Genomic DNA, 13,424 nt, shown 5'->3' with positions numbered 1-13,424 from the left:
CACAGGCCCAGCCAAACTTCTCCCTCCCCCACCCTCCTAGGCAGCAAGATGCCAGAGTGGATTTGAGGCATGTGTGCCCCGCATGTCTGGTGTGGGCTCATCTGGCCTTGGCGATGCATTTGGATTAGAATCAAACCCCTAGGCTGAAATAAGAGTATTAAGAAAATAATGTTCTGTGTGTCTAATTCTTACAGACAAGTACTGGGTTTCTGGATTCCCACCAGCACATATATTGTTGCTAATACAGAACTATGTCTCTGGCCATTTACCAGGACACACTGCAGGTGGATTAGTAAAAAAAAAAAAAAAAGAAAAGAAAAGAAAAAGAAAAAGAAAACCCTTTGCATGCACAATTGCAGACTTGAGAAGATACATATAAATATGTCCACATGTATTTTTGAGGGCTTATGATTGTTGTGGTGGTGGTAGTGGGGATAATCTTGCTATAAAGCCACTACTGACTTCAAACTTACAACACTTGTAGCTCAGCTTCCTGAGTGTTGGGATTACAGGCATGTGCTGACGTGCCAGTTTACATTTTGCAGGTGACAGGACATGTGTGAACTCTTCCAGCATGGGGAAGTAAGAAGCTAAGGATAGAGGTGGACTTTTCCAGTATAGTAAAAATTAAAAGCTACTGGCAGGCACAAGCCCTTATGAAATGAATAGTGGGAAACTGAATGAATGGATAGGACTAAAAACTTGGTGGTGTTCAGGCATTCTTGAGCAGTCTCTTTTGAAAAGGAAAATGAGGTATGGTAGAAGAGGCTGGCAGATACATTTCCAATTACACCATAGCCCAACACCTGCACCTGGATTTGTTTCTATTCCAAAGACAATAGAAAGTGATCCTTATACCTGCTCTCCTCACTTGCCATCACCCAGAGTCCCAAGTGCAAAAAAGTGCAATTCCATGTACTATTCAATCCCCTCATTTGGTTGGCTCCCGAAAGGACTGCAATTAGCTAAGATAAAATAAAGATTTAATAAAAGAGAATATGAAATCGAGGTAAGTGTGGGGGGCAGGGGAACCACAGTAGAAGTAGGCAGGCAGATTGCTGGAATTGACTTTGATGCTTTTGCAGCCTTAGAAAAGAGCAACCGGGGGTTTCTATTCTGACATGATGAAGTCTCAGCTTTTTCAAAGGGGAAAATGTATTGCAGAAAAATGTGTATGCCGGCATATGCATCGTTTCTTTTTTCCTGGAAAAATGCCCAAGAAACTTAACGTGTGGCTACCTAGGAATAGAGACCTCCCCTCTTCCATTTAAAATGTACTCTTTTGTTGGGACTGAATCTTTCTCCTTCCCCTCCCATTATTATAAAGTGCTGGATTATGGTACTTTTTAGTTAAGCATGTTATTTTGTAGAGGGCACACATGGACATGCTATAAGAGAAAAAGTTATGTGCAAAAATCTTAAATTGATGCCAATACAGCTTATTGAGAGGGCCTAAAACTTCATGCTCTCGGTTTCTGTCCGCCAATAGATTGGTAGGTAAGGAAAAACTGGCATTAAGATGTATTAAATGTAGTAAGTGGCAAAGGGCGGGTTCGAACTTCACACTTGGTCATCTGGAGGTCCTCGCGATCCAACATCACTACCTCGCGGGCTAAGCCTCCGGGCGGGAAGCACGTGCACCGTGCTGCCCCACGCAGAACAACCCCAGCCGGGGGCTCCCCCGACCCCGACACTCCACTCCCGGGGCTCCACGCTCGGGGAATGCGCGCGCACGCAGCGGCGCGGGCCCGGCGGCGGCGGCGGCGGCGGCGACGTCACCGCCCGAGTTTTCCTTTTCGGGAGTCCCCGGCACACATCCTGTGTCCATATTTGGGCATTTACGTCACGACGGCAGGGCCGGGGCCTCCCAAAATGGCAGTGGCCCGGGGAGTCGGAAGCCCGGAGCCAACGCCGCCGCAGCTATATAAGTGGGGGTCTGTGGGTTGGGGGAGCCCGGCTGTGCTTTGAAAAGGCGAAGAGCCGCCGCCCGAGGCCGGTGCGGGCGGGCAGGGCGCTGCGGCCCCCGAACCCATTTCCCTGAGGTGAACGCCGAGAGCCAGAAGCTCGGGCGCCGGGGGGTCTGCGCGCCGCGGGGCGCCGCTACCGCCGGCCTCCCCACAACTGCGCGCCCCCAGCCCCGCGGGCGAGGCCTCGGGCGCCCCGCAGCCACCGCCGCGCCATGCTTCACCTGAGTGAGTTTTCCAGCCCCGACGCGCTCCTCGACAAGTCCACCGAAGGCTGTGGCGCCGAATCCGGCACCGAATCGTCCCGGCTGCCCGCCAGAGACGCACCCCCAGCCACCGGCTACACCGGAGGTAAGGAGTCCGGCCGCGAGTGCCGGGACGGGGACGCACGAAGCCCGAGAGCGAGCCGGGGCCGGGACGCTGGAACGGAGGGGCCGGGGGCGCTGGCAGGCGCGGGGGTCACGGGGGCGCACTCCCGTTCCCATCCCCCACTAGGCCGCCCGCGCCCCTGCCGGGGCCCGAGCGTGCGTTCGGGCGTCCCTGTGCCCGTGCACGTGTGTTTTGCGTGTGCATGTCGGTGTGCGCGCGGCTCGTCTGCCGGCCCCTGCTTGGGTTAGAATAAGCCATCGGCATCTGTCGGGGCGCGGCGGGGATTTCGTGGGTAGGGCTGCCGATGTCGAGGCGCGCCCGGCGGGGTGCTCCGAGGCTGACTCCTGCTCCCTCCTCGGCAGGTGACTTCTTGAGCTGGGCTCTGAGCAGCTGCGGCGTCGCGGGGGACTCGGCCGACTCCTGCCTCCTGGAGGGTCCGGCGCCCACGCCCCCTCCGGGCCTCAGCTACAGCGGTAGCTTCTTCATCCAAGCAGTCCCGGAGCACCCCCACGACCCCGAGGCCCTCTTCAACCTCATGTCGGGCATTTTAGGCCTGGCACCCTTCCCCGGACCCGAGGCGGCAGCATCTCGGTCCCCCCTAGATACTTCTTTTCCCTCGGGCCCCGACGCCCTCCTTCCGGGTCCTTCGGACCTCTACTCCCCGGATCTGAGCGCGGCCGCCTTCTCGGAGGCGTTTTGGGAGGCCTCGCCTTCTGCGGGCGTCCCCTCGCAGTGCCTGTACGAGCCTCAGCTCTCCCCGCCCGACGTCAAGCCCGGCCTGCGGGCGCCTCCGGCCTCTCCGGCTCTGGACGCGGCGGCGGCGGCGGCGGCGGCGGCCGCCTTCAAAAGTCCCTACGCTCCCTGGGAGCTGCTTTCTGTGGGGGCCCCAGGGCCCTGTGGGTCGCAGGGGAGCTACCCGGCCACCCCCGAGGCCCGTTTCCCTTCTCTAGGGACCAAGATTGAGGACTTGCTGTCCATCAGCTGCCCCGCAGAGCTGCCGACCGGCCAAGCCAACAGACTCTACCCTGCCGGGGCCTACGATGCTTTCGAGCTGGCCTCGGGTGAGCTGGGCGAGGGGGCCGAGGGCCTCCCAGCGCTCCTGACCCCTCCCGGCGGGGAGGGAGGGAGCGGCGGCGACGGCGGAGAGTTTCTGGCCCGTACGCAGCCTCAGCTTTCCCCGCTGAGCCTTCGCGGCACCGCCACGCCGGCGGACTTCCCCAAAGCCCTGGTGACCGACATCACCGGGAGCGGCGGCGTGGCGGCGCCCCTCGGGCCGCCGTCGGCCACCCCTTTCCCCCCGGCCAAGGCGCGGCGCAAAGGGCGCCGGGGCGGCAAGTGCAGCGCGCGGTGCTTCTGCCCGCGGCCGCACGCCAAAGCCTTTGCCTGTCCCGTGGAAAGCTGTGTGCGGAGCTTTGCGCGCTCCGACGAGCTCAACCGCCACCTGCGCATCCACACCGGCCACAAGCCCTTCCAGTGCCGCATCTGCCTCCGCAACTTCAGCCGCAGCGACCACCTCACCACGCACGTGCGCACCCACACGGGCGAGAAGCCCTTTGCCTGCGATGTGTGCGGCCGCCGCTTCGCCCGCAGCGACGAGAAGAAACGGCACAGCAAGGTGCACCTGAAGCAGAAGGCGCGCGCCGAGGAGCGGCTCAAGGGGCTCGGCTTTTACTCGCTGGGCCTCTCCTTTGCTGGACTGTGAGCGGGAGCTGGCTTGCGGATTGAGGCGCCGCCGCTCGGCGCACCCGAGATCTGGCCGGTTCCCGCTTCCCCGCTGTTCTTCCCGCCTCTCCCTCGCACGCCCTGGGGCCGGCCTGCAGTCCTGCTTCCAGTTTTCCTTGAAGCGCCCGATGCGCAAGCCCTGTTCAGCACCAGCTTCGTGGATAGCTCCTGCTGACTAGGCGCTGGCTTCTCAGCCATGCTCCGGGGCAAGTCCTCTTGGGGCACCCACAGTGTAGGCCCTTCCTTGGGACTGAAGAAAGTCATTTGTAACTGGCGCACGCCCCACGCCCTCCTCTATATCCCCCAGAGACAGGCTGGGGCTGCGCTGAGCAGGTCTCGCGCAGAACTTTGTACAGCATTGTCTTTCCAGCAGCCATTGGATGTAACGGTTTGGTTTGGTTTTGGTTTTGATTTTTGCTTTGGGGTTATTTCCTTTTTGTTGTTGTTAATTTTTTGTAAAGCAGACGCTACTCTCAAGCAGTTGACAAAACTGTTTATTTTTGCAATTAAAATTACTGTGCTAAAAGCTAACTGAATCGGCCTTGTCAGCTCCTGACCGTATCCTCCCTCCCCCCAACGCCTCAGGATCATGTGTGCATGGAGGCAAAGGAGATGCACAGGTTCAAAGGGTACAGGACTAAAACACAGCACACTCCTACTGACAAACACAGCTACCAGGTTCTATGACCCATAGTAGGCTTGCTATAAATGTGTGTTGAAGGAAATAATGGATTTGATTACGGTGGATCTAAAGACTGGGGATGTTTCTGGAACTGTAAAACATTTGAAAGGCATGAGTGCTAAACACTTTACATATGTTATTATCCTTAATTCTCAGTCTCAAGTGAAGCAGGCATAAACCCCATCTTAAAGATGAGGACTGGCAAAATGACTCAAATGGTAGGGCACTTACCTAGCAAATGACAAGTCCCTGAGTTCAAACCCTCACCACCTCCCAGACAACGACAAAAAATGATGAAGTAATGGTGATAACTTTCTGGGTGACTTGGCTGGAGACATATTGTCCAAATAGATATAACTCTAAAGCCCAATGCTTAGTTTCCAACCCTGGAATGGAAGTGCCCAAGCTTGGAATAGTTCTAATCAGACAGCGAGAAACAAGTTGGGCACTAGATGGAGCCTTAAGCAGTAGCAACAACAGTAAAAGGCTGCAGTAGTTCAAGTGCCAGTGTTTGCTGTCACAGAGGCCCCCTGGAGTTGCTTAACGGTCATATGCTTTCAGGACCAAAAGGGTTGTAGCATTCTTTTGGGCCAAACTTGTGAATGAGGAGCAGGCCTTGTGGTCACCTTAGTTCTTCCAAAGATCTACTTAACTATCTTTATACTTCCATAACCTATTCCTTCTTGGGGGAATTGGTAAGGGGTTGTGGGGATAGCATGATCCTATAAGGGAGAAGACAGGTCTCCTACTTTACTTTCTGAATTCTACCCACCTTGGACATGCATTGTAATCTAGAACATGTCATGTACTCCATCTCCCTGTTAAAGCAAAGAGTGGCCCGTGTAGGGGGACTTCCTTCTTTCCCTTCTGAGTTGAGCTGTTCTCAGCCTGGTAATGCCAAATCAACTCTGCTTCTGTTCCTCTGGCTTCTTCACCCCCTCTTCTCCCACAGTCCATTGACTAGAGACAAAATGTACTGTCAAAGAATTTTATCTTTTTCTCACCCCAGGTATTATTAAGTGCTTTCATAGAACCTGCAAATCTTTTATCTAATAAACTGATTTGTGGTAAATAACTTGATGTAGCCTCTTCTAGGGGAATTAACATTTTAGAAGACTAGCCTTCAGAGGGCAATATTTAACCCTTTGGAGATGCTCAAGTGACGAATTACTAGGCACTGTGATAGGTACATTGTAGATTGCAGAGACCCTTACTACTTTAAGCTGGGTTCTATTAAGTCCTCTTAGCTCTACTGTTCCCCATCTTGTCTCCACACCCCAATACTGGGCCTAGTATTGCTAATGAGAAAAACTCCAAGGAAGTGACTTAGTAGTAGCCCTGGCAACACAGTCAAGACTAGTTCTAGAACTCCCAGCCAAGAAGTTCCTCCTATGACCTCAGTCACTGGTGCTTTCTCCTAGAGATTTGGAGGGAAGAGGATGTTAGGCTAGCGACAGAGAAAATTTAAATTTAAAAATCAGAAAATCAAAGCAAAGGAAGAGATGACATTGTCCAAAAAATGTATTAATTGCCTGAGTTATGAAATGGTAACCCCTCTGTAAAATACCTAAATAGTAACAAATTATATTTAAAGAATGAAAAATCAGAAAATCAACCCAGGTGGGATATATCTCAGTAGTAGAATGTTTGGCTAACAAACTTGAAACCCTGGGTCTTCCTTACTAGCTGTTCTTTTTCATCTGGCTCTCAAAATGTGAGCATCTCCTACAGACTCAATTTTTAGCTCTCCTTTCCTATTTCTACTCTCCTTGAAGAGCACATTTATTGCCAGTCTTTTCAAACATCCTCCTTATAAAAATACTTTCTAAACCAGCCAGCCCAGAGTTCTGACTTGTAACCATTTCCATATGAGTATCCTATTGCCATTTCAAGTATAATCCACCTAAAACCTAATAATCCTTCCAGATACCCAATCCCCATTAATAGTGACAAGCTGGGTTTCAGTGGCTCATGCCTGTAATCCTAGCTACTCAGGAGGCTAAGATCTGAGGATCTAGGAAAGTCCATGAAACTTTTATCTCCAATTAACTACCAAAACGCAAAAGCCTCTGGGGCTCAAAGTGGTAGAGCACAAAAGCACAGGGACAGTGTTTAGGCCTTGAGGCCTCAGGACTGGTGTGTGTGCACGCACATGAGTGTATGTACACACACACACACACACACACACAGAAACACACAAAAATAGTGACAATCATTTCTTGGTTTCCTACAGTTCTGTGGAAGTCAACTTTGCTCCCTTGTTTCCCCACACACCTGATGAAACTTGCATTCTTCAATGACTTATTTTTTCTTATTCATGGTACATTATTTTCTTTATGTATTATAATTTTTAGCTTGTGAGATAAAATTTGTGGTTTTATCTGCTACTGGCTCTTGAACTTAGAGCTTGAGTTCTGACCTTGTCCCTCAGCTTTTAACACTTAAGGCTAGTACTCTATCATTTAGCCACACCTCTACTTGCAGCTTTTAGGTGTTTAATTGGAGGTAAGAGTTCACAGACTCTTCTGCCTGAGCTGGCTTTGAACCATACCCTTAGATCACAGCCTCCTGAGTAGCTAGAATTACAGGTATAAGCTATGGCTTTGTGTTTTCATCTTTAGCAGCAATATTCTGTGGTTTAGGTTGAAAATATGTTTGTCCTTGCAAGTTTGAGTTTGCAGGCTGGGAAGGTGGCTCAGTGGTAGAGCGCTTGCCTTGCATGCCTGAGGCCCTGGGTTTGATTCCTCAGCACCACATAAGCAAAAAGAAAAAAGCCAGAAGTGGCGCTGTGGCTCAAGTGGTAGAGTGCTAGTCTTGAGCTGAAGAGCTGAGGGACAGCGCCCAGGCCCAGAGTTCAGGCCCCACAACTGGACCCCCCCCCCCAAAACAAAACAAAACAAAACAAAACAAAACAAAAAAAAACAAGTTTGAGTTTGCTTCTGTGAGGCACTCCAAGAGTGTCATCTGATGGTAATTAATACTTTGCTCATTTCTTGGATTGGGAATACTGTATCATGCAAGTATGTGAATTAGAACTGAAATCCAGGGGCTGGGAAGGTGGCTCAGTGGTAGAGCGCTTGCCTTGCATGCATGAGGCCCTGGGTTCGTTCCTCAGCACCACATAAGCAGAAAAAAAAAAAAAAGCCAGAAGTGACACTGTGGCTCAAGTGGTAGAGCGCTAGCCTTGAGCTGAAGAGCTGAGGGACAGCGCCCAGGCCCAGAGTTCAGGCCCCATGACTGGACCCCAAAAAAACCCTGAAATCCAAGTGGTTATGATTTTTCAAAGGTAGCTTTCCCTTTCCCTATTCCAACCAGGTCCCTAGTCAGGACATAAAAGCAGTAGACTCCCCACCCATATCTTCTTTGGTTAGTTTTAACATATCTCATACTTAGGTTCTTGCTCTCAGTCTATTCTTTGTAGAGTTTGTAAAACAGTCCACATATTCTGTAGCAGTAGAGTCTTTGGGTTATCTAGTTATCAATATTGTTGAAAACTGAATCCAAGTGATATGAATTCTTCTACTAAAGTATTTCCCACATCTAAAATCTCTGTTGCCTTGCATGCATGAAGCCCTGGGTTTGGTTCCTCAGAACCACATACACAGAAAAGCCCAAAGTGGCACTGTGGCTCAAGTGGTAGAGCACTAGCCTTGAGCAAAAAGAAGCTCAGTGCCCAGGCCCTGAGTTCAAGCCTCAGTACTGGCAAAAAAAAAATAAGATATTCTGCCCCAAACCTTACTGTGTAGAAAGAACACTGAGGACCAAGAAGTTTGGGGATTTTCTCACATAGTAAGAGATTAAAGTAGGCTTGGACCTGAGCCTTCCAGTTTCAAGACCTGTGCATAACCATACAATGACTCAAATATTTATGGTAGACTGATGGCTCTGACATTTTTACTTTCATTTTTGTGTGTGTGTGTGTGTATGTGTGTGTGTGTGTGTGTGTGTGTGTGTGTGTGTGTGTGTGTGTGTGTGTGTGTGTGTGTGTGTGTGTATTCTAGGGCTTGAACTCAGGGTCTGGGTACTATCCCTGAGCTTTTTCACTCAAGGCAAGCATTGGACCACTTGAGCCACAGCTTCACTTCTAGCTTTTGGGATAGTTAATTGCAGATTAAGAGTCTCACAGCCTTTTCTGCACAGGCTGACTTCCAACCTTGATCCTCAGATCTCAGCTTCTTTTTTTTGGGGGGGGGGTCCGGTCATGGGACCTGAACTCTGGGCCTGGGCACTGTCCCTCAGCTCTTCAGCTCAAGGCTAGCACTCTACCACTTGAGCCACAGTGCCACTTCCGGCTTTTTTTATCTGCTTATGTGGTACTGAGGAATCGAACCCAGGGCTTCATGCATGCAAGGCAAGCGCTCTACCACTGAGCCACCTTCCCAGCCCCTGATCTCAGCTTCTTGAGTAGGGAGGATTACAGGTATGATACAGCCCAACCTTTTTACTTTCTAAAGTACCTGATGAACTCAGCACACAATTATCAGTCACAGAGACTTACTCAAGTCTGGATTCTCACGAGAGGGATGGGAAAGAAAAATAAGAACTTTAATGAGGGAAGATGTGGGGGAATCTGAAAAAGCAACTCCGATGTCTCCCCTTTCCTTTCACTCTATCCCTGTGCACTGTATGAGACAAGCTATGTATATCCCAAATTGCTGCATATTGTCCCTCTGTCTTATTGCCTTCTTTCCTACATTACACAACATTAATGATAAGGTTTTTGAACCACCATTCATGGCACAATAATTACTTATCCCAAACCAATCAAGGCTTGTAGTTTCCCACAAAAATATGTATACCATTGCAGTTAGAACATTTTATATCTGACCCTAATACATCTTCCAGCTGCCTCCATCATCTCTCCCTTAGTATTTGTCCTCTCCACCCAATTATCCTTCAAGGGCAGAAATGTTGTTTGTTCTATATTTACAAGCCCCATCTCACCAAATCTACTGCCCAGCACACTTAAGTACTTTATTTTTATATTTTTTGTTGGTCATGGGACCTGAAGTCTGGGCCTGGATGCTGTCCCTCAGCTCTTCAGCTCAAGGACACTCTCTACCTCTTGAGCCACAGTGCCACTTCTGGCTTTTTTCTGCTCATGTGGTACTGAGGAATCGAACCCAGGGCCTCATGCATGCAAGGCAAGTGTTCTACCACTAAGCCACCTTCCCAAACCTGAGTGCTTAATTTTTTTTAAAAAAGCCTCAAAGGAAAAGAATGAAAAGAAAAAGGGAAGCAGGAAATGAAGATGACTAAAGAACATGAAACGGAAAAAAAAAAAAAAAAGAAAAGGGAGAGAAAGGATCAGGAAATATAGGGGGATAAAGGCCCTAATCTATCTATGGGATCCCATGATTGGGACTATGCTCTTGCTTAACCATGTTTTTCCTCAACTCTGGGACTCTAGATGTATCTGTCACTGAGCATTTCTCCCCCCCCCCCCTTCATTCCCCCTCTCCTGGTTTCTCAAGCCCACATGAAATGGAATTCAGTTTTAACATTTTTAGAACTGTGGTTCCCATAACAACCAAGCAGGAACTGTTTTCTGTGAAATATAGCATGGGCACATGCACACATGCACACATGCTTACACATATACCTATACAAATAAACACGTATAAATACATGTGCTGGATTGGGAAAGTGGCTCAGTGGTAGAATGCTTGCCTTGCATGCGTGAGGCCCTGGGTTCAATTCCTCAGCAGAAAAAGCCGGAAGTGGCACTGTGGCTCAAGTGGTAGAGCGCTAGCCTTGAGCTGAAGAGCTGAGGGACAGTGCCCAGGCCCAGAATTCAGGCCCCACTACGGACAAAATAACAAAAACCATGTGCTTACACAACTATACACACCCTGAATACACACATGCACATACTCATGTATTTACATGTATGTCCACTTGTGTTGCATGCATATTTACAGGTGTCCATCTACATGCATATGTGTTTGTGTATATATACACATGCACACATGCAAAGTGTGAACCAAATTGTTTCCATACATCCACTGGAACCATAGAGTGAGGGCAAATGTCACAATACAGATGGAACCAAAAGGATATATTGATATTTTTGACTATGTACATAAACAGATGCTTCAGGAGGCTTTACTATACCAAAGGGATGGCAGGAGAGTGCTTTAGTGGTTGAGTATACATTGAAATTGAGTAACTTGTATTCAAATCCTAGTCATGCTATTTGTGGAACTCTGAACTTTAACTTCTCCATTTGCAAAGTGGGGATAATAATAGTGGCTACTCAACAGGCCTATTTGCAAGATAAAATGGTATGCATAAGCATAATGTTTGGCACTTGATTAACTGGCACTGTTATTTAAATCTCAGAAGTAATTTCTCTTTTGCTCAACTTGAAACAGACTTCAGGAGGAGGAAAGACATTTAGTGGTTAGGGGAAGGAAAAGAAGAGAGGGAGCTTGACCTGATTGGCCACATGCAATCTCCAGTTCTTTTTTTTTTTTCTTAATATATTTTTTTTATTGTAAAGGTACTGTACAGAGGGGTTACAGTTACATGAGCAAGGTTTTGAGTCCATTTCCTATCGAGCATTGTTACACCCTCCTTTATTTTTCTCTTACCATCCCTTTTCTCCCCCAATCTCCAGTTCTTACATTTCCCTTTCCTCAAAAGCCACCGGACAAATCTGTAGATTAACCTTCACGACAGCGAATCCTTCAATGCTTCTGCCTTCACTTTGGAAGTACGATGGAAGTCCACAACAGCCTTAGATTTACTGGTGTGTCCTGGAGCTAGGCTGAATTTCTCCTTAGGGACTATACCCCAGGGCCTTGTATGCAACCTGGCCCAAGCACTACCCTCCAGAGAAATACTACCTTCCTTTTTCCTCATCCAAGGCTCTGTTCAGTATTGAGACCCCTCTCAAAATCGTCTTTTATCCTCAGGCCCCACTACAGCCCTGCAGATTTCCTCCTAGCCCAAGGTGGCCAAATCGTGCCTGCCTTACCAGTTGAAAAGGCCTTAAGCAGAGGTGGAGTGCTCCAATCTCTGGAAACCTGGTCATTATCCTAGCTAAGTGGTGGTCTGGCTGTGAGAGAACCTGAGAGAGTTCCTAGGCCACACCCTAAGTGCTGGGTCGGGTTCAGAAACAAGACCGAACTGCCTCCACGAAAACTACCCTCTGACCCGAGGTTGTCGGGTGCATAGGCACACAGACCAAGAGGCTGTTTAAGGACCCTGGTGTGGAGCCCACGAGTAGCCCCCGCCTCCTTTCGGTCCACCGAACCGCCCACCTGCCCCCGAGTGGTAGCAGGCCCGAGCCACAGGGGTAGGGTTCTAGCGGACGAAAAGGCCCTGATTCCAGGTGGGTAGCCAGAGCCACAGCTGGAGGTGCCGGGAGAAAGGAGCGCACTGGGTGGCGCCGGGAGCCGGGAAGACCGCGCCCGCGAGCGGGTGCGGCGCGAGCCATCCAGCACCCCCAGGGCGGCGCCGCCGGCCCCTCCCCCACCCGGGCCACCGTCCGCGGAAAACGTGGGGTCCCGGCGCAGCCGCTTCGGGCCGCGTCTGCCGCTCCCCAGCTCGCGGGAGCGCCCGCCCCGGAGGAGGGGCTGGCTCTGCCCCACCCCCTCGCCGCCTCCCTCCCCCTTCCCTGGCTTTCCTCGGGCCGCGCGCCCCCTCCTCCCGGCCCTCTTCCCTCCCCTCCTCCTCCATCCTTTTCCCCCACCCAGTTTGGTGCGCCCCTCCCGCTGCGACTGGCTGGGAGGCTCGGCCGCCCCCGCCCCGAGAGGGAGGCGGGGGCGCTAGCCGCGGCGGCCACCGAGGCTGCCCGGGGGAACGGGATCCGAGGCCCCGCGGCGGCCCAGCGTCTGGACTCGGCACGCGGGGGGCTGCCTCTGCACCCCCAGCCCAGGGCCGCACTGCCTGGCCTCGCCGTGGGGTGGAGGAGGTAAGGGCGAGTCTCGGGCGCGCTGTGGGACTGCTCCTGGAGAGGCCCGGCTGGGAGGACCCCAGCCTCAGCCTCCTCCTCCCCTTCCGTCTCCCCCACTGCCCCCGGGAAGCCTGCGAGGCCGCCCTCCTTGGAGGGATCCTGAGCCCTCCAAGCTAAGGACGGGGAAGGGGTTAATCTAAGGAATTAAAATCAGAACGAGTTGAGACCGGGCTTCCCCTCCCCCCACCTGCCTGTCTGTCTCCTAGCCTGGTTGGGGGCGAGGGGCGGGCTCCCAAACCCCACTGAGACTCAAGACCTTGGAGTACTGAGGCCAAAGGGAAGAGGAAGGGGAGCGCTTTCGTACCCCAGCCCTCCCACCTGCTCCAGAGGACGTGGGGGAGGGGCTTGGTGCTAAGGCCTGGCTGGACACCTGTGCGGGTGTCCCTGCGTGCTGGTATGCACGTGTGGTAGTCTGGAGGTGTGCATGTGTGTACACACATGTTTCTGTCTCCTCACATCCCAGTGCTTGCGCGGGTGACTGTGTCCACAATGTCTCAAAATGTGTGGGCCCACTGCATTGCTTTGCATGAGTGTGTGTGACATGGTGTCTGTGTGCACTGGCCCACAGTCTGCCTTTGAGAAGGGGCCTGCTCTCTGCATTAGGTTGCGCCTGCATGGAGGGGCGCAGATGGTTTTCTGGGTGTGGGATCCAGGTGCTGGAGACTGTGTGTATGACCTTGGGAGGTTTGCAGGAAAAGGGATGCTTAGAACAGAAAGGCAGTGTCAG

General features: G+C 51.4%; 2 protein-coding genes across 3 annotated transcripts in view; both read left to right on the top strand.

The window, feature by feature from the left end:
- Positions 1-1,918: 1,918 nt before the first annotated feature.
- On the top strand, positions 1,919-4,035 carry Egr4 (early growth response 4). Its single transcript, XM_069988887.1, has 2 exons — positions 1,919-2,315; positions 2,696-4,035. Exons 1-2 carry the CDS (start codon positions 2,180-2,182, stop codon positions 4,033-4,035), a joined length of 1,476 nt encoding a protein of 491 aa, XP_069844988.1. The 5' UTR covers positions 1,919-2,179.
- Positions 4,036-12,448: 8,413 nt separating this feature from the next.
- Fbxo41 (F-box protein 41) overlaps positions 12,449-13,424 on the top strand; it is a 45,873-nt gene continuing 44,897 nt past the window's right edge. For both annotated transcript variants that reach the window (XM_069988974.1, XM_069988973.1), the window contains exon 1: positions 12,449-12,655. The gene's annotated coding sequence lies outside the window, so the exon portion shown is untranslated. The remainder of the gene's footprint in view (positions 12,656-13,424) is intronic.

Source organism: Dipodomys merriami, unplaced genomic scaffold (assembly GCF_024711535.1).
Source record: "Dipodomys merriami isolate MVZ:Mamm:240054 unplaced genomic scaffold, mDipMer1.0.p SCAF_37, whole genome shotgun sequence".
Lineage (NCBI taxonomy): Eukaryota > Metazoa > Chordata > Mammalia > Rodentia > Heteromyidae > Dipodomys > Dipodomys merriami.
The sequence above is the reverse complement of the archived record's forward strand: the minus strand, read 5'-3'. Positions and strand labels throughout refer to the sequence as shown.

What these genes read in the sequence shown, in the direction of transcription:
- Egr4 (XM_069988887.1), top strand. Translation starts at nt 2,180, where the DNA reads ATGCTTCACCTGAGTGAGTTTTCCAGCCCCGACGCGCTCCTCGACAAG. An exon ending in AGCCACCGGCTACACCGGAG is followed by an intron (nt 2,316 to 2,695) that starts GTAAGGAGTCCG and finishes CCTCCTCGGCAG; the next exon opens with GTGACTTCTTGAGCTGGGCT.